This window comes from Bubalus bubalis, chromosome 3 (genome assembly GCF_019923935.1).
Source record: "Bubalus bubalis isolate 160015118507 breed Murrah chromosome 3, NDDB_SH_1, whole genome shotgun sequence".
Classification (NCBI taxonomy): domain Eukaryota; kingdom Metazoa; phylum Chordata; class Mammalia; order Artiodactyla; family Bovidae; genus Bubalus; species Bubalus bubalis.
In genome coordinates, this window is record NC_059159.1 from 172,770,631 (window position 1) to 172,794,158 (window position 23,528).

A 23,528-nucleotide genomic window follows, 5' to 3' on the forward strand; every position below is an offset into this window, starting at 1 on the left:
AGTCCAAGGGACTCTCAAGAGTCTTCTCCAACACCACAGTTAAAAAGCATCAATTCTTTGGCACTCAGCTTTCTTCACAGTCCAACGCTCACATCCATACATGACCACTGGAAAAACCATAGCCTTGACTAGACGGACCTTTGTTGGCAAAGTAATGTCTCTGCTTTTGAATATGCTGTCTAGGTTGGTCATAACTTTCCTTCCAAGGAGTAAGCGTCTTTTAATTTCATGGCTGCAATCACCATCTGCAGTGATTTTGGAGCCCCCCAAAATAAAGTCTGACACTGTTTCCACTCTTTCCCCATCTATTTGCCACGAAGTGATGGGACCAGATGCCATGATCTTAGTTTTCTGAATGTTGAGCTTTAAGCCAACTTTTCCCACTCTCCTCTTTCACTTTCATCAAGAGGCTTTTTAGTTCCTCTTCACTGTCTGCCATAAGGGTGGTGTCATCTGCATATCTGAGGTTATTGATATTTCTCCCGGCAACCTTGATTCCAGCTTGTGCTTCTTCCAGCCCAGAGTTTCTCATGATGTACTCTGCATATAAGTTAAATAAGCAGGGTGACAATATACAGCCTTAACGTCCTCCTTTTTCTATTTGGAATCAGTCTGTTGTTCCATGTCCAGTTCTAACTGTTGCTTCCTGACCTGCATATAGGTTTCTCAAGAGGCAGGTCAGGTGGTCTGGTATTCCCATCTCTTGAAGAATTTGCCACAGCTTATTGTGATCCACACAAAGGCTTTGGCATAGTCAATAAAGCAGAAATAGATGTTTTTCTGGAACTCTCTTGCTTTCTCAACGATCCAGCGGATGTTTGTTAGATAGGTCACAAATAAACATTAATATCAGGTATTTAATACTGAATATTTCCCAGTTCATATGAACCTGGAACTTATTGTTTAATTTAGAATTATTTGATTTGTAAGCACTTACTTTTCTTTAAGCTAATTAAATAGAGCTCATTTACAAATTAACCTCAAAAATATTACCCAGAGACAAAGACATACCAAGACATATATAGACATACACAACGCAAGATCTAGCTTCATTTTCTAAGCTTAGTCATGAATTAGATATTACAATATAAAATTTACTAGTTTATAAAAAACAGTTCTAATAAATAAAACTTTTAAAGGCTTTCCCCCATTTTTCCTCAGTCTCAGGAGTAAGAGATGGTCTAGATAAGTGTTCCTGAGAGCCCTAGTCTCAAGGCACAGGGAAAGAAAAGCAAGTTCTAGCAGAATGGTGGCAGGTCTAAACCAAATGGTGGCCAGACAAAGCAAAATGGCCATCAAAAATCATAACACAGAATGCAGAGTTAAAACACACACACACACAGACCCGGCAGTCCTCATCATACAGTCCCTTAAATACAAGAATACAGTCTCTCAGAAAATCTTCTATTAAAAACAGAGAACTTCAGATCCAAGTACTAACAGAGTAAATGAAAATACCTCAGGTCTTCAAAGATTTCAAAGGGAGGAAAGGAGCCAGCTTGAAAGAAGAAGGGGAAGGAGGAGGGAGAGGTGGGGCGAAAGGGGTGGCCTTACAGACATCTCCTGACACCTGCAGATACCCAGGTGTTATGGGACTTTACCCTGGGCCTCCAGAGAAGGGAGGACTGAACTCGGCCCTACCAGAAACCAAGCCAGAACCGAACCAGAATTCGAGTTCTCTGCAAAGAGGAGGTGATCAGTCTCTAATCCTCATCTCAGGCTGAGGCCCTTCCACCAGATTCCTGCGTCCAGGACCAGGGGACTAGAAAAAAGGGGAAGGATAGGAAGGGTTAAGGAGAGAAAAGAGAGCAGGAAGGGGATAGAGATCAATAAAGTCTCTTGTTTCTTTCCGGTCAGGGCACTCTGGCCAGTTGTCTGCATCAGGAGGAGACCAGGGACTAAAGGGTCCCAGTTGTGGCCACTGGGTCTGGTCCATTGGCAGGCAAGCTGGCCACTGAGTACCCCGAGTGGTCAGGATGTCACGGGCAGCAAAGAAAATTCCCTGCCAGAATCACCATTTGTTGCAGGAAGGGGGACCCCTTCCAGGGCCCGAAACTGGGCTCTTCTCTAACACTCAGAAATGAATTGTCCGAGGAGACACATGTGCTGACGAAGCAAGAGATTTTATTGGGAAATGGCACCCGGGTGGAGAGAGGTAGGGTCAGGGAACCCAGGAGGACCACTCTGCCACGTGGCTCACAGTCTCAGGTTTATGGTGAAGGGATTAGTTTCCAGCTTGTCTTTAGCCAATCATTCTGACTCAGAGTCCCTCCTGATGGTGCACGCCTTGTTCAGCCAAGATGGATGCCAGTGAGAAGGATTCTGGGAGGTGGTCAGACATGTGGTGTCTCCTTCTGACCTTTTCTGAACTCTTCCGGTTGGTGGTGGCTTATTAGTTCCGTGTCCCTTACCATGACCTCCTGCTGTAAAACAGCTCGTGCAAATGGTTACTACGGTGCCTGGCTGGGGGGGCAGATTCAGTCAGTGTGCGTCCCCGAACACGTGCAGAGAGAAGGAGGGCTTCTAAGCTCCCAGAAGGCTTGAATATAGGGGACCTCCAACCATTTACCATCCCATTTGAGTAAGTTAGTGAGATCTGATAAAATATTGAAATCAGAAGTCCTGAACTCAGGCCAGCGGTTTTAGTTATCCAATTTGTATTGAGGCCAAATTTGAGTACAAAGTGACTCGAGTTTATGAACCTTGAGATCGGTCAAGAGTAGAGGTTTGAGGTTTTGTTTTACACAGGCCAAGGGACAGTCCCATGGGATGGATTGGCTTGCTGCTGCTAAGTTGCTTCAGTCATGTCCGACTCTGTGCGACCCCACAGATGGCAGCCCACCAGGGTTGCCCATCCCTGGGATTCTCCAGGCAAGAACACTGGAGTGGGTTGCCATTTCCTTCTCCAATGCATGAAAGTGAAAAGTGAAAGTGGAGTCGCTCAGTCGTGTCTGACTCTTAGCGACCCCATGGACTGCAGCCTACCAGGCTCCTCCGTCCATGGGATTTTCCAGGCAAGAGTACTGGAGTGGGGTGCCAGTGCCTTCTCTGGATTGGCTTGACCCCATAGCAAATGGCTAACGACTGTCTGGTCGAGAGAAAAGGTCGCCACCTAATCTTTTGACCGGGCAAATGGAGAGAGAGAGAGAGACTTTTAAGGAGGGAGGGGCGTGGATTGGCTTGACCCCATAGCAAATGGCTAACGACTGTCTGGTCGAGAGAAAAGGTCGCCACCTAATCTTTTGACCGGGCAAATGGAGAGAGAGAGAGAGACTTTTAAGGAGGGAGGGGCGTCCCCCAAGTACCCTCCCAGAGGGCCTTTGGGCTGGAGGGTTCCCTGGGAATGCAGAAAGGATGATAGTCTATGGCGCCCTAGAATACTGTCCAAGCTTCCCTGGGCTACTGGGTCAGGTGAGAATTCGTGGTGGGTGGAGGGAGGTAGAATGGCAAAAGGCCTCTGTCCTGGAGTTGGTTGGTCTTGCTAAAAAGAGAGTATAGAGAAAAGAGGAAGAGAGAGAGAGGCCAATATTCCTTGGGGTTCGTGGAAACCAATAAAGACCTTACCCAGGGCTTGTACTGCTCATGAAGGCACAGGGCGTCCTCCCGAGGAGGTATTGAAAGCCTGGGCGGGAAAGTGAGCACGGCAGGTTTCTTCGCTCCAAAGAGCTGGCCATGGAGAATGAGTCTGAGAAGGAACCTCAACCTCCTGGGTTTTGGCACCAAAAAATGTAGGGTAAGGGAGTTAGAGAAGCTGAGGTTCAGAGAAAGAAGGAGACTGGCACTTTACAGGAACAGACCACCTTTAATGAGGCGAGAAGGGGCAGCAGTCAGATCAGTGGGCTGCTGTGCCAAGAAGAGAGTAGGTATATACAGAAAACATATATTGCGGAGATACATTGTTTTGAGGGGGTCTGTTTTTCCTCAAGATTATTTTTTATTAGTTAGCTTTCAACAATTGGGGCAAGGAATTCCTGAGACCTGCTGGAGACTGGGATCGGCTGGGAGCTGAACGTAATCAATCTTAATGTCCATTGCTTTCTTTAGGGGAGAAGGTTCTTGAAAGCTGAGTGCTGAAGAATTGATGCCTCTGAACTGTGGTGTTGGAGAATACTCTTGACAGTCCCTTGGATTGCAAGGAGATCCAACCAGGCCATCCTAAAGGAGATCAGTCCTGGGTGTTCATTGGAAGGACTGATGCTGAAGCTGAAACTCCAATACTTTGGCCACCTGATGCAAAGAGCTGACTCATTTGAAAAGACCCTGATGCTAGGAAAGACTGAGGGCAGGAGAAGGGGACTACAGAGGACGAGATGACCGACTCAGTGGACATGAGTTTGAGCAAGCTCTGGAGGTTGGTGAAGGACAGGGAGGCCTGGTGTGCTGCGGTCCGTGAAGATACAGAGTCAGACATGACTGAGCCACTGAACTGAACAAACTGAACGAATGGTGGGGAGTTTTAACCGGGTAGCCTTTCCCTTTTCCGGGGGATCTTCTCAACCCAGGGATCGAACTCAGGTCTCCTGCATTACAGGTGGATTCTTTGCCAGATGAACCACAAGGGAAGCCCAACTGGAGTTTCAGCTGGAGGCTATTTTGAGCCCTGTAGCTTTCCTTCATGTAACCCGAAGCAATGGCACCCCACTCGTACTCTTGCCTGGAAAATCCCACGGACAGAGGAGCCTGGTGGGCTGCAGTCCATGGGGTCGCGAAGAGTTGGACACGACTGAGCGACTTCACTTTCACTTTTCACTTTCACACATTGGAGAAGGAAATGACAACCCACTCCAGTGTTCTTGCCTGGAGAATCCCAGGGACGGGGGAGCCTGGTGGGCTGCCTTCTCCGGGGTCGCACAGAGTCGGACACGACTGACGCGACTTAGCAGCAGCAGCTGCAGCTTTCTTTCAGGGACACCGCCTCGGGCCAGGAGCCCGCCCGCCGGCGGGAAGGAGGCGCTCCGCCCCGGGCTTCCAGGCGCGCCCGCCCGCCCTCCCGGGGAGGGGAAAGGAGGGAGGAGGAAAGGAGGAGGCCCGGGTGAGGGGAGGAGGAGGGAGGGGAGGAGGAGGGGCGCCCGCGTGCGTCCAGGCTCAGGCCAGGCTCACTCCTGCCTACCCCGGCCCAGGCCCCGCACTCAGTCCCCGGCCATGGTGGAGGCCTGGTACATGGACGAGGCGGCCGACGACCCGCGGCTGCCGCACCGCGCCGAGCCCGCGCGCCCTGTCGGCCTGGAGCAGCTGCGCCGGCTCGGGGTCCTTTACTGGAAGGTACGCGGAGCCCGCGCGGCGGCACAAGCGCCCCTCCGGCCCCGCGCGCCCTGCCTTCCGGCCAGTGGGCCTGCGGAGCCCGGGCCCGTGCTCAGTGCGCACGCTCGGCGCGGCCGGGCCGGCCCCCGGGCCTCCACCGCGGGGCGCGCCGCGTGCTCGGTGCCGGGATCGGGGATCGGGGATCCGGGATGGGGGGCGCGGGGGAGGGCAGAGGGGTCGGAGTGAGAGCGGGGCCCCGGGCCCGCGGGTCCCCGCCGCCCTAGTGGGAGGCCGGGGCCCTGTAGGCGCGGGCCTGTCCCCAGGGGCCCTGGCGGGGCGGCGGGAGGGCGGTTGGGGTCCCTTAAGTGTCCCGTGTGCGTCTCCCTGGTGTGGGGGACGGGTCGACAGGAGGCGCCGCCTGTTCAGACTCCTGCCCTTTGGTCTCGCTGTCCACGGGACAGTTTTGGAGCAAGAGTGGACACTGGCCAAGCTCTGAAAGTGTCCGGGGATAAAGTAAGGCTGTGTTTTCAGCTCCTTTGCCAGGTCGAGTCGGGCTCCTCCTGGCTCCTGGTTCTCCTGTGGATGGGAAGACCCAGAACTGTCAGAATTAAAGTTGTTGAGTTGCTCAGTCGTGCCCGACCCTGCGACCCCATGGACTGCAGCACGCCAGTCCTCCCTGTCCATCACCAACTCCCGGAGTTTACCCAGACTTATGGCCATCCAGTCGGTGAGGCCATCCAACCATCTCATCCTCTGTCGTCCCCTTCTCCTCCCGCCTTCAGTCTTCCCCAGCATCAGGGTCTTTTCCAGGGAGTCGCCCGTAGACTTGTTTACTCTGCTTCCAGTGCCCTGGGCCTTTTTGTACTTTATAATGACCTGATCTGGAGCAGGACGATAGCTGGGCATGTTCACCTGTTGTGTCTCAGTGACGCCGTAGGGAGTGGGAAGCTCTCACCCGGATGTGAAGGTGCACTGTGGGGGTCTGCTCACTTGGGGAGTGGTCATTTAGAAATTCATGTCTCTGGCTTCCTTGGTGGCTCAGTGGTAGAGGCTGCCTGCTGACACAGGAGACACAGGCTGGCTGGGAAGCGCTCACGTGTCTGGGGCAAGGATGCCACAACTGTCGAGCCGGAGCTCTGTAGTCGGGGAGCTGCAGCTACTGAGCCCATGTGCCGGCCGCTGCAGCTCCACGAAGCCTGCACACAGCAGTGAAGACCGAGCACAGCCAGAAATGCATAAATAAAATTTTAAAGAAAGAAAAGGCAGCTGAGGCCAGAAGGTAGAAAGCCTCTTGTCTGCCTGAGGAACTTGGGTTTTATTTGTGGGCTCAGAGGGCCTCAGGTGTTTTGGCTCGGGGAAACAAAGTAAGCATAGAGTTGCCATAGAGACAAAGGTCAGGCAGACTTGCAGAGTGGACAGGAGGCAGAGGAACAGGACGCAGCGGTGGCGGGGAGGCGCCCGTTAGAGGCGTGAGGCGATCGGAGCTTCCCCGACTCCTGGTGGTGGGACTGGAAGCGTGAAGTTTCAGTAGAATCTCCCTGGAAGTGCTGTTGGAGAGAAGGGAGGCGGAAATTCAACACAACTGCACTGCTTTTAGCCTTTAGGGAAAGCATGCCAAGAAATAGGGAAAGGAGGGGAAGAAAGGTGACTTTAGGATTGACAAAGGACCAAATGATATTAATGCAGTATATGTGGAATATAATTATACTGGAGATCCAGAATGCGGACACAGAACTAGGTAATAAATTCAGAGTATAATCATATTGGAGATCCAGAAAGAGACTGTTTCGGTGTGTTCACGTGACCTCCTGTTTGTTGCTTGTTTAAACTCTTTTAGCTGGATGCAGACAAATACGAGAACGATCCAGAATTAGAGAAGATCCGAAAAGAGAGAAACTACTCCTGGATGGACATCATAACCATATGCAAAGACAAACTACCGAATTATGAGGAAAAGGTAAGGGAACTCTATATTATTTGAAAAGGGGAATTATTAAAATTATTCACTATTAATAAATGCAGGAGAAGACAATGGCACCCCATTCCAGCACTCTTGCCTGGAAATTCCATGGATGGAGGCACCTGGTGGGCTACAGTCCACGGGGTTGCAAAGAGTCGGATATGACTGAGCGACTTCACTTCCTTTCTTTCTATAGTTCCTTTCGGAGAAGGAAATGGCAACCCATTCCAGTGTTCTTGCCTGGAGAATCCCATGGACGGAGGGCCTGATGGGCTGCAGTCTATGGGGTTGCAAAGAGTTGGACATGACTTAGCAACTAACACACACACACACATTAATAAATGCAAGCCTTTCCTTCTTTTTAAATGTCTTTCATTTTGGTTTATATGAGAGGCATGCTGGCCTTAGAATAAGCTGAAAAGTATTCCGTCCTTTTCCGTTTTTTGGAAGAGTATGTCTAGAATGGTTTTACTTTTTTCTTAAGTGTTTGGCAGATTAACCAATGAAGCCATGTGGTTTGTTTGTTTGTTTGTTTAGTCGCTAAGTCATGTGTCCGACTCTTGTGACCCTATGGACTGTAGCCCACCAGGCTCCTCTGTCCATGGGACTTCCCAGACAAGAAGACTGGAGTGGATTACCATTTCCTTCTCCAGGGTATCTTCCCGACTCAGGGATCAAACCCTTGTCTCCGTGTCATTACCACCTTCTCGAACGGCTTTTCTCCTGAAATAAAACCCTGTCCCTAATACCAGCTTATCTTTTGTTCTCGTAAAACATACTTCTTTACTATCTGATTATCTCACGGTTGTCTTAGGTTAACACGTTTTGGGCAGGAATCCTGCGGAAGGGGTGCTGCGTCTGCTCAGGGCACCCTGCCCGGAGGCCTGTGCCCGGGGTGGGGTGGGGGTCCCAGTGCCCATGATGCAAAACTTGGCTGAACTGGTGCCCATCAGGGTTCTGTGTTGGGACCGGATACCTCTTCCCGCTCTAAGGAAGGGGTCTGTGGAGAGTGACTTTCTGCCTGTGACTTTCTGCTTGGTGTCAAACTTGGACTTGGTGTGAGTGAATCTTGCTGACCCCGGCCTGAGTCAGTTACCCTGTCCCTGTGGCCATCATCTTCCTGTACTGATTTGGCCTGCTTCTCTCCCATTGATGCCCATCAGTACATGCGTGCAGATTCTTGGTTTCCTCATGGGCCCGTGTCCATTCTTGCCGCGATCCACCTTGATGTTCAGATTGGTCCAGACTCGGCGGGGGGCGGGGGGGCGGGCCCTCTCTGTGGTCCTGCCACGTCCCCACCGTGCTCCCAGCACCTCCGTGCTCCCTGGCTCAGGGTGTTCGTGCCCCTCGGGGCTCCCTCGGCCTATCCTTGGGTCTCTCTCCTCCCGCACATACCACAGTGCCCAGTGGTGGCTGCATCCACCCAGTTAGGGTCAGCAGGCCTGTCCGTGGAGTTCCAGGTGAGTTGTGGTCCTGTCTTACTGAGGGTGTAGTCAGAGAACTATGTTCAAAAGCACTTAGGTGAGTTTTCTCTTCCTCCTGTGGTTGTGAGCATATGGCTTGATTCCAGATTTAAGGTCCCCCCTCCCCCGGCCCCCAAGCTTGTTTTATTTTTATTTATGACTCTGTAATATGTAAAGTGAAAAAAGTGAAAGTGAGTCGCACAGTCGTGTCCGGCTCTCTGCAAGCCCATGGACTGTAGCCCGCCAGGCTCCTCTGTCCTTGGAATTCCCCAGGCAGGAGTCCTGGAGTGGGCTGCCATAGCCAGGTTTAGACTCTACCAGAAGGCCCCTCGGCTCCCCTTGGCCCGCGCCTCGCCGTGCTGTCGGAGCCCGAGGGCCTGTTGACTCGACCAGCCTGCTCTGCTCCCGCCTTCCGGGCGTCTCCCGTGTTCCTCAGTGACAAACAGCACGGCAGGGCGCGGCGCGCGCAGCACGGCAGGGCGCGGCGCGCGCAGCACGGCAGGGCGCGGCGCGCGCAGCACGGCAGGGCGCGGCGCGCGCAGCACGGCAGGGCGCGGCGCGCGCAGCACGGCAGGGCGCGGCGCGCGCAGCACGGCAGGGCGCGGCGCGCGCAGCACGGCAGGGCGCGGCGCGCGCAGCACGGCAGGGCGCGGCGCGCGCGCATGTCTTTCCGTGCTGTTGGAGGTGTATCTTCAGGGTAGATTCCTACACAGGCGGCGGGTCAGTGCGTGTCCAGCTGCAGGGCAGGGACCTGTCCCCATGGCCTCGCCCGCCCGAGAGGCTGCTGTTCTCACTGGAAGCGGGGATTTTCCAAACGTCTGTGGATTGTCCAGAAGGGTGGAAGCATGATGTGAGGAGAGCTTTGAAACCCTCTGGGACAGCAGGCAAGAGGTGGGGAATCTTAAGAAGGTCAGTTAAAGAGAAAGGTGAAGGTTCGTGGGTGTTTACTGGAGAATGCTTCCAACGTTTGTGCACATTCAAGCATTTTTATTGTGAAACGTTAGAGAATGGAGCCCTGAAAGACACAGGCCAGGTTGGGATGAGGGGGAGGTGTTTACTGAGCGCCTTCCTTAGATGCACAGGCGGCTCCTGCTCTGCCGAGGTGACCACGTGCCTTCGCATCTCGTGGGGGCGGGCCAGGTGGTCCGCGCTGGGCAGGGGTGGTTCCGGCCACCTCACCCCGGGGGGCCCCCAGCTCACAGAGCCTCCCCACCCCCAGATCAAGATGTTCTTTGAGGAGCACTTACACCTGGACGAGGAGATCCGCTACATCCTGGACGGCAGTGGGTACTTTGACGTGCGGGACCAGGAGGACCGATGGATCCGGATCTCCATGGAGAAGGGGGACATGATCACCCTGCCCGCCGGCATCTACCACCGCTTCACGCTGGACGAGAAGGTGGGCTCACGGCTGCTCTGCCGCAGTGTGGTCTGCGCGCCTGTCGGACGCTCAGCCCCGGCAGTGCCAGGCAAGGACGCTGCCCCAGTGAGCGGCCGGGGGTTCGCGGGGGCTGGGGGTCTGCAGGGGCGCACGGGAGCCCATACCCCCAAGGCACATGCCCAGGCCAACGGGAGGCGCCCCTCCAGGGGTCCCTGCTCCTTCGTCATTCGAGGGCATGTCCGTTGGGCCTCAGCCGTTGGGTGCTGGAGCCATGGACATGGTCACAGAAGCAGGAGAAGGGTGGTCTGGGGCTCCCTCTGTGGGCCTGGGACTGACCTGAGACTCACGGGCGTGCTCAGCTTAAAGCTCAGGACTCGGAGAGGATATGCGAGGGAAGGTCGCCCCACTCCTGGCCCCAGCGTCTCTCCCTGAAGGTGGCCATGATCAGGTCCTCAAAAGTCTTCTTGGAGAGACGGCTCGCTTGGTAGGCGAATGTGAGTCGTGCACAGGAGCCAGCCGACTCTGTCTGGGGGTGGCGCCCCTCTTTTCTGCTCGCTGAGCTCTGGGACTGTTTCCTGTTGGCATATAGAGAACCCCGGCCTGTGCTCAGCTGCCTGCTCGCCACTGGGACACACTCTGGTTTACTGCGTTGAGTGGTGACCCCAAGAGACGGGTCCGCCAGCTCTCTCCAGTTCTCTGCTGTCGTAAACAGCTCCGGGAGAAAGAACCTCACGCGTTTGCCATCGTGGCCTGCTGAGAGTTCCCCTGTAGGACACACCCCCGGACGTGCACCCTGGCTGGACAGGGGTGTGGGTTTCAAACCGTGCTGCGGGAGGGGCCCGCGTGCAAGGCAGTGTGTCTGTCGAGAGCATGGGCCCGACGCTGCCCTGCGGCTGCCTGAGCACGGGCCCTCCTGCCTTTCAGAGGAATGTGCATGAGAACGGGGGTGAGCAGCACGGAGCGTGACCTCATGGCTGCGTACCCAGCGCCGCTCTGTCTCTGTGTCTCCCCAGAACTACGTGAAGGCCATGCGGCTGTTCGTGGGATACCCCGTGTGGACGCCATACAACCGGCCGTCGGACCACCTCGAGGCCCGGTTGCAATACCTGGAGTTCCTGGCGCAGTCGGCCTAGCGGCCCCTCATGAGGCAGCACGGAGTCGGTCCCTTTCTCCGGCTTCCATGCTGCAGGCGCAAGGCTGGGGAGCCTCCTCTGCAAGCTTGTCAGATCAGAACACTGTATTTTTTGATCAGAACACGTTTTAATGGACGGAGCCATGGAGCTGGTTGTACGTGCAATCAGCTGGAAATTTGGGCAGGTGATTCACTTCTCTGATTCGGGGTCAGGGGTCAGTGGCCCCGCACTAGCTCGCGCCTTCAGCTCTGACCAGTGAGTTTCATCTCCCCAGATCCAGCCACTTACTGCCTGATTCTCGGGCTTTAAACAGGCTCCAGGCGATTCCATGCCTGCCCTGTGCAGACGTGTGACAGTGGGTGACAGGGCGGTGGAGAGGTCACCCACTTTTCTCCCAAAACACAGGGGTGCTGAGGGGGAAGCTGGCATGTTGGGGGACACGCACTCGCTTACGCCACTTTCTTGCTCAAAATAAAAGTAGCTGCCTGGATGCTCTGCTGGCAGCTTGGAGTTGCCTTATATCCTGGTACTTGTGGCTCCTTCAGGTCGCCCCCTCTGCCTCCGTTGTCTGACGTGTGTACATGTGCGCCCCCTCTGCCTCCGTTGTCTGACGTGTGTACATGTGCCCAGTTATGTCTGTGTTTCCGGGTCAGCGCTGTTCCACGTGCGATTTCTAGGTTAAACTCGTACAGTAAACGTCTTCTACAATCAAGCCTTTGAATTTTAACAAGAATTGGTACATCGTTTGTATTTTTAATCAACAGTTTTGAGATACAATTATGTCTCATTTGTTACAATCATAGAAAAACCCTGAATTAGCCTCAGATGTGAAGGGCAGTTTGCTTTGGGTATTCTTTTAAACTGGATTAAAAATCTTTATGTGAAACGGATATGTCATCGCTTCCATGTTGGTTTTGGCACATGTCCACGCACGGAGGGACCCCAGGCCTCGCCGTGTGGGTGAACGCTGGACTTAGGGTCAAGCTGTGTGCCGGCCACACGGGGGTAACACCGTCAGCCCCCAGGGTCGGGCGCTGCCCCTCCTCCTTCTTGCCGAGACAGGGCTCAGGAGATGAGAGGGAACCTCGGAGCAGGGGTGGCTCCTCCTGTGGGCACCGTCAGTCATACAGAGGGTGGTGGTTTACAGATTTGCAGTTGTCAGGGGCTCCCAGGAGCACACGTCTGGGAGCTGAGCTGTCTGTGTGGACCTAGGAGCACTGCTTGTTGAGTAAGACACGTCTCAACATGTTACTTGACAGACGTGTCCTCCCTTTAAAGGTGTGCAGCACTTGGGGGGTGGCACGTGGCTCACGAAACTAGACAGCATATTAAAGCCAGAGAAATCACTTGGCCTGCAAAGGTCCGTATTGTCAAGGCTATGGTTTCTCCAGTGGTCATGTATGGATGTGGGAGTTGGACCATAAAGAAAGCTGAGTGCCGAAGAATTGATGCTTTTGAACTGTGGTGGTGGAGAAGACTCTTGAGAGTCCCTTGGACTGCAAGAAGATCAAACCAGTAAATCCTAAAGGAAATCAGTCCTAAATATTCATTGGAAGGACTGATGCTAAAGCTGAAACTCCAATACTTTGGCCACCTGATGTGAAGAGCTGATTCATTTGAAAAGACCCTGATGCTGGGAAAGATTGAGGACAGAAGGAGAAGGGGATGACAGGATGGTTAGATGGCATCACCAACTCAATGGTCATGAGTTTGAGTAAACTCCAGGAGTTGGTGATGGACAGGGAGGCCTGGTGTGCTGCAGTCCATGGGGTCGCAGAGTGGGACACGACTGAGCGACTAAGCACAGCACAGTAAGGAGGTGAAGTTAACAGCAGAAACGCAAGCCAAAGGCAGTGGGGGTGCCCCACCAGCAATGTTATTTGCTCTTTTGCAGGAAATCGGGAGCAGAGCCCGACCTCACAGACCTCAGACACACCTGGGGCCGTGAGCATCACTGTTCCTCCAGGCCCAGCTCCTTGAGGGGGTGGGGTTGGGGGGGTTGGATGCTGAGGGGAGCTGCTGTGCCATGCTTAGTTGCTCAGTCGTGTCTGACTCTTTGCGACCCCGTGGACTGTAACCCGCCAGGCTCCTCTGTCCATAGGATTCTCCAGTCAAGAATACTGGAGTGGGTTGCCGTGCCCTCTTCCAGACGATCTTCCCAATCCAGGGATCGAACCCCAGTCTCCCACATTGCAGGCGGATTCTTTACCATGTAAGCCACCAGGGAAGTCCAAGAAGACTGGAGTGGGTAGCCTATCCCTTCTCCGGGGAATCTTCCTGACCCAAGAATCGAACTGGGGGCTCCTTCATTTTCAGGTGGGTTCTTCACCAGCTGAGCCACCAGGGAAACTCTGCTGGGGTGGAGGGGAGGGGGGGGTGGGGGTGGGGCACATCTCAGGAGGCTGAGCACAGGGGGTCTGCCTCCTCCCCCGGACACCCTGATGTTGCTTCTCCCAGGAGCTCAGGCCAAACAGGCTGGCAGGAGGGCATCTAGGTGACCCTGGAGCCCTAACCCTCTGGCCTCATTCTCTGGTCCTTATGGAGGGGACTTGGTGTAGCCGGGTTTGGGGGCTTGTTCCTCACACCGCTCCCTGCCCAGCTCTGGTCTCCCAAAGCTGGGGGCTTTCGTGTCTGCCAAGGGGGCCGAGGACACACAGCCTCGGAAGAGGGGCGCTGGGTGTCTACCTGCTGGAGGGCCAGCGTGCAGGATGTGACCCCCCTCCCCCCGCAAGGTTCTAGACTCCGGCTTCCTTCCAGGGCGAGAGGCCGGCCCATTGCTTTGCTCGGGGAACCTGTCTCCCTGGCTCTGAGATGTCCGCGGCAGCCTTGGGGTCGGCGGGCCGGTTCTGGGAAGGCCCCTCCTGGCTGCGTCCTCACTCAGCGCGGGGCGGGAGCGGCAGCCCCGCTGGGTCCTCCTGAGACCACCACCCGGGGTGGTGGAGGGGGGGCCGTGAGCCGGGCCCCGCAGACAGGAAGCTGACTCCGCAGGTGGACAAGGCGGCCGGGACTGCTGGGCTGGGCGATCGGCGCTCCTGATTAGAGACCACAGGCAGCGCCGCCCGGGCATCATCACCAGCGCCAGTGCTGTGGGTGCAGGTGTGGGGGGAGTGTGTGTGTGTGCATGCACGTGTGTGTGTGAGGGGGAAGTGTGTGTGTGCGCACGTGCAGTGTGTGCGCACGTGCAGTGTGTGCATACGTGTGTGTGCGGGGGAAGTGTGTGTGCGCGTGCACATGTGCAGTGTGTGTGTGCATGCATGTACAGTGTGTGTGTACGTGTGTGCGGGGGAAGTGTGTGCATGCGTGTGCATGCATGTGCAGTGTGTGTGGGGGAAGTTTGTGTGTGTGCGCATGTGCAGTGTGCGCGTGCATGTGCGCACATGTACAGTGTGTGTGTACGTGTGTGTGCGGGGGAAGTGTGTGCATGCATGTGCACGCATGTGCAGTGTGTGCGGGGGAAGTTTGTGTGTGTGCGCATGTGCAGTGTGTGCACGTGTGTGCATGGGGGATGTGTGTGTGTGTGCCGGGGTCCAGCCCCGGCTGATCCAGGGTAGTCGAAGGAGAGACAGCGTAGGCGAGGATCAGGAAACAACTGCTTAATTAAACATTAATTAAGGATATAAAGAGTAATAGAATGAGGATAGCTCAGTAGGAAAATTCAGTGGAGAAAAGAGGCTGAGTAGCTTGGTTTACGCGGGAGACCAATAAAACTTCAAGACAAGAAGTTTGCACCACTTATGTAGGCCGCAGGCGTCCTTCCGTTCTCCCGAAGGAGAGGAGACACTGAGGCCTCCCCGGTCGGATCTTAGAAGCCCAGGCATAATTAGCAAGCATGGCGGGTTCCGCGCTCCAGATGGAGACTCAGCCAGAATTTGAGAGAGACAGCGACATGGGGAGACCAAGTTTCGGTGAACAAGGCCCGCACTTTATTTTCCAAAGTAGTTTTTATACCTTAAATTGTGCATAGAGGATAATGGGGGAAGGGGTGGAGTCATGCAAGGACAGCAGTTCCTGGTTCTAATCGAAGCCAGGCTTTCAAACTTATCATATGCAAAAGTTCAGGGGATTGACATCATCTTCTGGCCAGGAGGCCTGTTAACATTTTAAGAAACTTATTTTTCTCTAAAGGTGATTATTCCAAAGTCAGGCACCAGCCTCCAAAAAAGCACTGGACAAAGCTGCATTCCTATAGGGCAAAGGTGAGGTGGGCTCAATCAAGAAAAGAATTAACTCAAGGGTCCAAGGTTACAAACATTGAGGTTACTACTTACATTTCTATACACCCATTATATCAATCAATACACTGCCAAGGACACAGTTGGTAAGGAGTATGGAGACTTAGCAGCAAACATTGGCCCAACAAGTGGAAAACCCTTCACCAATACAATTTCTAATCAATCTTTTAACTATTCAAAGGAATCTGTGTTTAGGCAGTTTAGAACATCTCCTGTCTCTCACAGTTGGGAGGCTCTGAACCATCACATGTGGCCGTAAAAACCTATTCAGGCAGGCTAGAGGACTTCCAAAGGAGTTTGTAGGTTGAAACACTGTCACACCCAGGAATTGTTAACTGGAGCTGTAAGCTAACTCTTTTTTCAGAGAGAGGTAGTGGGGGACAGCCCCCATAAAGTCAGAGGTGTAGGTGAGAGCACAAAGCAGAAAGTAGGCAGACTCTGGTTTGGGGGGTAGATGCTCGAGAATTTCCAGGGGGACTCCTGAGGCTCGATCCCGCCTTTGCGTATGCCGAGCCTCCTTCCTCATGACCTTTGCCACGGGCGGACTTCCTCACGCTGGCTCCTGGCAGTGATAGAATTCCAGTTGAGCTATTCCAGATCCTGAAAGATGATGCTGTGGAAAGTGCTGCACTCAATATGCGATATGCCCCCAATATGCAATCTGCTGGCTTCCGGCATGTGTGTGTGTGTGTGTGTGTGTGTGCGTGCACGCGCGTGTGTGTGTGCGTGTGCGCGCGCCCACGCTGCTGATGCAGATGCACAGGAAGTGCGCTGTCACCCCGCTTTTCCAGGTGTTCTCCAGGCTCCGCCTTAGGAGGCCATTTTCCCAAACATGCTCTTAGATGTCCAGGTGGTTGCCGAGTCGGCGGCAACTGAGCCACTGAACTGAACTGAGCTCTTAGATGCGGTGGCGACCGGGAGGAGGAGGACACCCAGGTCGCCCAGGGCCTCTGTGCCCCGCGGCCCCTTCTGGAATGGGGCCTGCCTTTCTAAGGAAGGAGGCCCCCTACTCGGCCCCCATCCTTTGGTTTCCCCTCCTGATTTTTAATGAATGCCTTTTATTTTTCGGGCTTCAAATGCTTGTGTTTGATTTGAGCAGACAGTTCCAAGAAATCCCGGGGCCAGACAGAGTCTCATCTGAAGGATGCAGGAGCCCAGCAGAGGCGCATCAGCGCCGTCCGGGCAGCCTGCTGTCACGCCCGTCTTGGGGCCCGTGCCACCGTTAACTAATCCTGATGGCTGGCTGGTGAGGCGGGTCACTGAGGGGGGCCCACAGGGACACACGGGCAGAGGCACACCCTGGGGGTCCGCGGAGAGCAGAGGCCCCAGGGGGCGTCCGGGAGGACCCTGGAGCGGAGCAAGCCTGTCTCCACCCTCCCGAGTGCTGCCAGCAGCTGTCGGGGGCTGAGTGCCCAACACTGAAGCCTCCCGTCGTTGGCGCCTGGGAACCTGACCTTACTTGGGAATGGGGTCCTTGCAGGTGTGACTGCATACGGCCCTCAGGGAGGTCCTCCTGGGTGGGGGCGGCCCTGAACCCGGGCCCGGGGTCCTTACCGAAGAGGAGGCGGGGGGCAGAGGCCACGTGGGCACCCTGAGGGCCGGGCAGGGCTGTGACCAGAGCCCCCCAAGCCAGCATCACAGAGCCTGGGAGTGCACTGCCGGCCTAGACTGAGGCGCAGACTCGGGGCGTGTCCAGCCGCCTGTCTGTGGGTGTCTGCTGTGGCAGCGTCAGCAGGCTGAGCCCAGCCTGTCCCCCATTTCTCAGGCGAGACCCGAGGCTCCGACTGCTCAGCTCTGCACCCGAGCTCCTGCAGGTCCCCTGGTCCCCGGACGCCCCCACGCAGGTGACCCCAGTCACGTCCTTCCTCGAGAACCCCAAGTGGGAGGCTCCCGACATGGCGAGCCCAACCTGCTCACCAGCCACACGAGGCCGCCCGGCATGTCAGTCATCCAGGGGCGCCTGTGCGGTCTCCTGGCCAGATCTGCTGTCCCCGGACAGGGCTGGGGGAGCCGTCCCCACGTCTTCTTGAAGTGAGTCCTCCCCGCTCCCTCACCCTCCTTGCCCAGCACCCACCAAGTACCCTGCTCTCTGGAATAACTGGGGGTGGGTATGGGGGGAGTTCAACGTGGGGACGGTGCTGAAACCGCAGCAGGTCCTGGGTGAGGGACCCTGAGGTCCGAGATGCTCTGTGATCAGTAACTGGAAAGGTTGGATCCATTTTCTAGGAGGGGGTCATGGACGGGGGGAGGCTGGCATGTACTTTATCTGCTTTATTTATGCGTCTGTTGTGGGTAACAGACTTGTCTGAGGTTCAAGTAGGGCCACATTTGCACATAATTCCCAGCGCCTGAATTGGCCATCTCCTCTCACACGTGAGACCAGCTGAGAAGGCTTGGTCACCAGTAAGCTGGGCTGGATGCAGGCACGGGCTGGGGGTCCTTCCCGCCTGGCCCAGGCCTAGCCCTGGGGGCGGCCTGGGTCTGCCTGCTGGTGAGGAGGTGTGGGGGGGTGGGCGCCGCCCTGACATGTGCTGGGGATGGAGGGGGACGTGAGGAGCCCCCTGCCCTTACCTCCTCTGGAAGGACAGAGGCCCCCTACCCGGGGAGGGGAGGGGATGGCCTGCTCCACCCTTGCTGGGCATGAAGCCCTGCCTGTGAGCAGGCACCCCCGGCCTCCCCCCCGACCGCAGCCTCTTTGCTTGATGCTCTCAGGACCGCTGGCCTCGCTGTCCATGCCAGGCCAGGGTGGCAGAGGGCACCCCTGTCCTTAGACAGCCCCTGGTGCCTGTGCCGCCGGGACAGTCACTCTGAGCCACGAGGCTCCTGCATGTGTTTTTCTCCAGTTGTGCAAATGTGTATCTACCTACAGACGACTTCCCTGGTGGTCCAGTGGTTAAGAATCTGCCCGCCAATGCAGGCAATGAGGCTTCAGTCTCTGCTCAGGGAAGATTCCACACGCAGCAAGGCAGCTAAGCACGCGTGCCACAACTGAAACCTGTGAGCCTAGAGCCCATGCTGGGCAAAAAAAGAGGCGGCCACCACGAGAAGCCCCTGCAACTGCAACTAGAGTAAGAGCACGCGGCAAGGAAGGCCCAGCACGGCCAGGAAACAAATTAAAAACAACAAAAAAAACCCACGAAGAAAATCACGTGTATCTACAGTGTATTTGTTGCTGTTCAGTTGCTCAGTCCTGTCTGACTCTACGACCCCATGGACAGCAGCACGCCAGGCCTCCCTGTCCATCACCAACTCCCGAAGCTTGCTCAAACTCCTGTCCATTGAGTTGGTGATGCCATCCAGCCATCTCATCCTCTGTCGTCCCCTTCTCCTGCCCTCAATCTTTCCCAGCATCAGGGTCTTTTCCAATGACTCAGTTCTTCACATCAGGTGGCCTAAGTATTGGAGCTTCAGCTTCAGCATCAGTCCTTCCAATGAATATTCAGGATTGAATTCCTTTAGGATGGACTGGTTGGATCTCCTTGCAGTCCAAGGGACTCTCAAGAGTCTCCTCCAACACAACAGTTCAAAAGCATAAATTCTTTGATATCAGCTTTCCCTATAGTCCAACTCTCACATTCATATATGACTACTGGAAAAACCATAGCTTTGACTATGGGATATTTTATTGGCAAAGTAATGTCTCTGCTTTTTAACATGCTGTCTAGGTTGGTCATAGCTTTTCTTCTGAGGAGCAAGTGTCTTTTAATTTCATGGCTGTAGTCACCAACTGCAGGGATATTGGAGCCCCCCAAAATAAAATCTGTCACTGTTTCCACTGTTTCCCATCTGTTTGCCATGAAGTGATGGGACCAGATGCCATGATCTTAGTTTTCTGAATGTTGAGTTTTAAGCCAGCTTTTTCACTCTCCTTTCATCAACAGGCTCTTTAGGTCCTCTTCACTTTCTGCCATAAGGGTGGTGTCATCTGCATATCTGAGTTTATTGATATTTCTCCCAGCAATTTTGATTCCAGCTTGTGCTTCATCCACCCTGGCATTTTACATGATGTACTCTGCATATAAGTTAAATAAGCAGGGTGACAATATACAGCCTTGATGTACTCCTTTCCTAATTTGGAACCAGTCTGTTGTTCCATGTCCGGTTCTGACTATTGCTTCTTGATCTGCATAGAGATTTCTCAGGAGGCAGGTCAGGTGGTCTGGTATCCCTATCTCTTGAAGAATCTCCCACAGTTTGTTGTGATCCACACAAAGGCTTTAGTGTAGTCAATGAAGCAGATTTTTTTTGGAACTCTCTCGCTTTTTTGATGATCCAACAGATATTGGCAAATTGATCTCTGGTTCTTCTGCCTTTTCTAAATCCAGCTTGAACATCTGGGAGTTCTGGGTTTGCATACTGTTGAAGCCTGGCTTGGAGAATTTTGAGCATTACTTTGCTAGTGTATGAGATGAGTGCAATTGTGCAGTAGTTTGAGCATTCTTTAGCATTGCCTTTCTTTGGGATTGGAATGAAAACTGACCTTTTCCAGTCCTGTGGCCACTGCTGAGTTTTCCAAATTTGCTGGCATGTTGAGTGCAGCACTTTCACAGCATCATCTTTCAGGATTTGAAATAGCTCAACTGGAATTCCATCACCTCCACTAGCTTTGTTCGTAGTGATGCTTTCTAAGGCCCACTTGACTTCACATTCCAGGATGTCTGGCTCTAGGTGAGTGATCACACCATCGTGATTATCTGGGTCGTGAAGATCTTTTTTATATAGTTCTTCTGTGTATTCTTGCCACCTCTTCTTAATATCTTCTGCTTCTGTTAGGTCCATACCATTTCTGTCCTTTATTGAGCCCATCTTTGCATGAAATGTTCCCTTGGTATCTCTAAGTTTCTTGAAGAGATTGCTAATCTTTCCCATTAGACTAGCAATCAGCAATGCATCTATTTCGTTTTAAACGTGAATGGTGTTTCAGGGCACACGCATCCTAACCTTGACACCTGGAGGCGTGGGCATGCCCACGCCCACACATGCTTGGGTCTCCCCGGTAACCGCTGTGTGCCGCTCCTCAGCTATGGAGCATGGCACACTTTCACCACCTTCTTTAAAGCACTGCCTATTTTTTAAAGGCAAAACATTTACCAGTTTTGGTGACTTTTCCCACTGCTTATAAAAATCACACACACACACACATTATGTAGAAACATAAGCTCAGTCGTAAAAGGGAAAATAAAACTGCGTTTCAGCCCTCCTTCCTGTGACTGTAGTTGGACACCAAGTATCAGTTTTCAGCCTTTTCTATTAACATACGCGTCGTGTAAGCACACCTTTCAGGACTTTTCCAGGTCATTAACTTTTTAAATGATATAGTCTTTCATGAATGCTTCTCAGGAATATGTGGTGATGAATGAAAACACTCTATTATAAAAACTTCTGAGTCAGTTGCCAGTTTATTTTCCAGAAATGCTGCATCATTTTTCTGCTCACACACGTGTGAGCGTTTGTTCCCACGAGGCTCCCTGACAGCTGCGGGGGGTGCGGTGGGGGGTGGGGAGTGCGGCCCCCAGGGGTGTGGCTGTCTCAGCTCGAGTGACAAGCCCCGCAGACAACAGCTTCAGCAACAGACGCTGACCTGTCATGGCTTGGGGGCTGGAGGCCTGGGGCCGGGGCTGCAGGGTGGTCCCTGGGCCTCGCTCCTCGCTGGGTCCTCTCCTGTGCGCCCCTGGGCGCCCACCCTCGGGACTCCATCCCACCTGAACACCTCCTCGGAGGCCCATCTCTGCAGACGGCCATGCTGGGGTTTGGGGAGATTCCGGGAGAGCAGCTTTTGGGGTGCTTCCTGGGTGTGTGATGTGCAGTTGAGGCCTGGATCTGGGATCCGGGGGGCACAGGGTGTGGGTCTCCCTTGGGCTGGGACCCTCCCCCCTGTCCCGGGAGGCAGGCCAACACTACTTGATGCATTTGATTTAGAAACTTAAAGGAAAACAGAGTATAAAGCAGGTAGATCCCAAGTGTTAGTCCAGAGGCTGCAGATGCTTTGGGTGGGGGTGGGGGTGGGGTTCTCCTCCCTGCCTGAGCCGGAGGCGCCCCTCATTCTCTCTGGAGGTATAGGCCCGGTTGTTCTGGCAGCCTCTCCTGTCTCTCCTATTTCACAGGGTAACTAATTTGTTTCGACGACTGCGTTGAGACCGTCTGCCCAGGAGATGCTGCATTTGTGTGTTTACCACAGAAATGACTAGAAATAGAGCTCGGCTCTGCTTTATGCAATACATGTTTATATCAGAATCTTAAGTGAACTCTGTTTTAAGATGTATTAGCAGAGCTGGGAAACTTCAAAAGCCCCTGCCAGAGTTCTTTAATCCAGGTGCGTTAGACACTTTAAAGGCAGGCGTGACCATGTGAACACGAGAGCAGACACTGACCCCAGGGCTGAGAACAGTGACCCCTGTCCTGGCCCCACTGCACACGCAGGCCCGCGTGCTGGAAACGTGCAGGACGAAGAACGGATTTGCTCCCCTGGCACCAGACTCCTCCGAGGGGCTCAGCAGAGGCTGGAAAAGGCCCCGGGGAAGCCGAGTGCAGCTGCAGCTCTGGGGCGGGGGGAGCGGGCCCTCTCCTCCCCATCTATGAATCCCTAGAACGCTCCGGCTCAGGGCGAGAACCGTGTGTTACGGGTCGGCTCTCCCCCGAGGCTGCTGGGAGTGGCCCCGGGACGCCCCCGGCCCCGTGCGTGCGCGCCCCGCATCTGCAGCCCGCCTGATGGAGGCGGCGGCGGGCAGACGCCGGGCGGGAGGCCCGGGGGCGCGCGCGGGGGCGCTAGGCCAGCTTGAGGCACTGCGTGTTGAAGCAGTCGCCCTCCGTGCTGGCCACGGCCTCCAGCAGGGCCTGCTTCTTCTGCAGGCTGCGGGACGACTCCAGCTCATACATGGTGGTCAGGTTGAAGAGCACGCTCTCGTGCAGGTGCTGCCGCGGCTCCCGCTGGGCCATGGCCTCCAGCTGCCGCAGCGAGTCCTTGAGGCGGCCCAGGTACAGCAGGCACACGGCCGCGTTGTTGTTGGCCTGGGGGGCGGGGGCAGGGCTGGGTGGGCGTGTGCAGGCGGCCCAGGCCCCCCAGCCCTGGAGGGTGCCCGACGCCAGCGGACGCACCACCTCTGCCCAGGGCGTCTTACCACTGCATTCGAGGGGTCCACCCTCAGGATCTCTGTGAAGAACCTGTGCGCTTCCGCGAAGTTATTCTGACCGAGGTGAAGGAAAGCTCTGCAAATAAGCGACACGGGAGGGGTGATTCGGAAGTCGGGATGCAGGCGGGTGTGCGGAGGGGACACTGAGGGGACAGCTCCAGGAAGCGGAACCTCGCGGGAGGGCGCAGGGAATGCAGTCCGTAATAACGCCCTATCTTTGTGGGCGGACAGACCATACTAGACTAGCCGTGCTGCAGTTCGTGAGAGAGAGAAACATCAGGTCACTATGCTGTGTAACAGGAACGAATGGTGTTTCAGGTCAAGGACACTCCAAACTAACTCACAGAGAAAGATTCAATTTGTGGTCACCGGGGAAGGAGGGCAGGAATTGGATGAAGGTGGTCCACAGGTACAAACCTCCGTATGAACAGGTACCCGGGGCGCAGCGTACAGCACCGGGAACATCAACACCGCTGTACGTTAGGTGTGAACGCTGAGAGAGTGCGCCCTGTCTTTAATTTTGTATCTGTATGGGATGATGAGTGTTCACTATTTTGTGGGCATCACTTCCCAATGTCCCAATGTATGGAAGTCAAGTCGTTATTGTTCACACCTTAAACCTGCACTCTGCTGCAGGTACAGCTCAGCAAAGCTGGAGAACACAGAAAAGAAATACACACCTGTTCATCAAAACCATGGTTTTGCCCTGCAGTCCATCCAATTTCTGGGTTACTTTCTCTACGTCTTGAAAGTACTTTTCAGCTGTTTTTATGTCTCCAATCTGCTTTGACAAAATGAAGCAGTCAATTCATGTGACGATGTTAGACCTACATCCACACATACAGTTCCCCAATGTCAGGTGGGGACACTGAAGACATACTTACGTGTCAGGCAGGGTGAAACTTTGGTGACCACTTACTAACTGTCATTTTTCATTAAAAAACAAAAGGCAAAAGCCATTCAGGACAGAGCAGGATGTCAACATCTG

General features: G+C 54.4%; 2 protein-coding genes across 5 annotated transcripts in view; one reads left to right on the plus strand and one right to left on the minus strand.

The window, feature by feature from the left end:
* The first annotated feature begins 5,031 nt into the window (after nucleotides 1-5,031).
* On the plus strand, nucleotides 5,032-11,697 carry ADI1 (acireductone dioxygenase 1). 3 transcript variants are annotated; one of them, XM_025282371.3, is made up of 4 exons: nucleotides 5,032-5,262; nucleotides 7,079-7,198; nucleotides 9,884-10,133; nucleotides 11,059-11,697. In XM_025282371.3, the coding sequence occupies exons 1-4, from the start codon at nucleotides 5,143-5,145 to the stop codon at nucleotides 11,307-11,309; spliced, it is 741 nt and encodes a 246-aa protein (XP_025138156.2). In that variant the 5' UTR covers nucleotides 5,032-5,142; the 3' UTR covers nucleotides 11,310-11,697. The 3 variants fall into 3 exon arrangements, with proteins under 3 accessions (XP_025138156.2, XP_025138158.1, XP_025138157.2); XM_025282373.3 differs by having other exon boundaries at nucleotides 5,040-5,262; nucleotides 9,884-10,063; XM_025282372.3 differs by lacking the exon at nucleotides 5,032-5,262 and adding an exon at nucleotides 6,039-6,979.
* Nucleotides 11,698-20,790: 9,093 nt separating this feature from the next.
* The window catches only part of TRAPPC12 (trafficking protein particle complex subunit 12), a 36,717-nt gene continuing 33,979 nt past the window's right edge, over nucleotides 20,791-23,528 (minus strand). For both annotated transcript variants that reach the window (XM_006054161.4, XM_044940552.2), the window contains 3 exons: nucleotides 23,221-23,321; nucleotides 22,529-22,616; nucleotides 20,791-22,418 (listed from right to left, as the gene is read on the minus strand). In XM_006054161.4, coding sequence (XP_006054223.4) covers nucleotides 22,176-22,418; nucleotides 22,529-22,616; nucleotides 23,221-23,321 — 432 coding nt within the window. In that variant the 3' untranslated portion in view covers nucleotides 20,791-22,175. The remainder of the gene's footprint in view (nucleotides 22,419-22,528; nucleotides 22,617-23,220; nucleotides 23,322-23,528) is intronic.

Bases quoted from the DNA above. Each gene is read 5' to 3' on its own strand.
- ADI1 (XM_025282371.3), top strand. From the start codon at position 5,143: ATGGTGGAGGCCTGGTACATGGACGAGGCGGCCGACGACCCGCGGCTG. The intron at 5,263-7,078 runs GTACGCGGAGCC...AAACTCTTTTAG, and splicing joins TCGGGGTCCTTTACTGGAAG to CTGGATGCAGACAAATACGA. The intron at 10,134-11,058 runs GCAAGGACGCTG...GTGTCTCCCCAG, and splicing joins CTCAGCCCCGGCAGTGCCAG to AACTACGTGAAGGCCATGCG.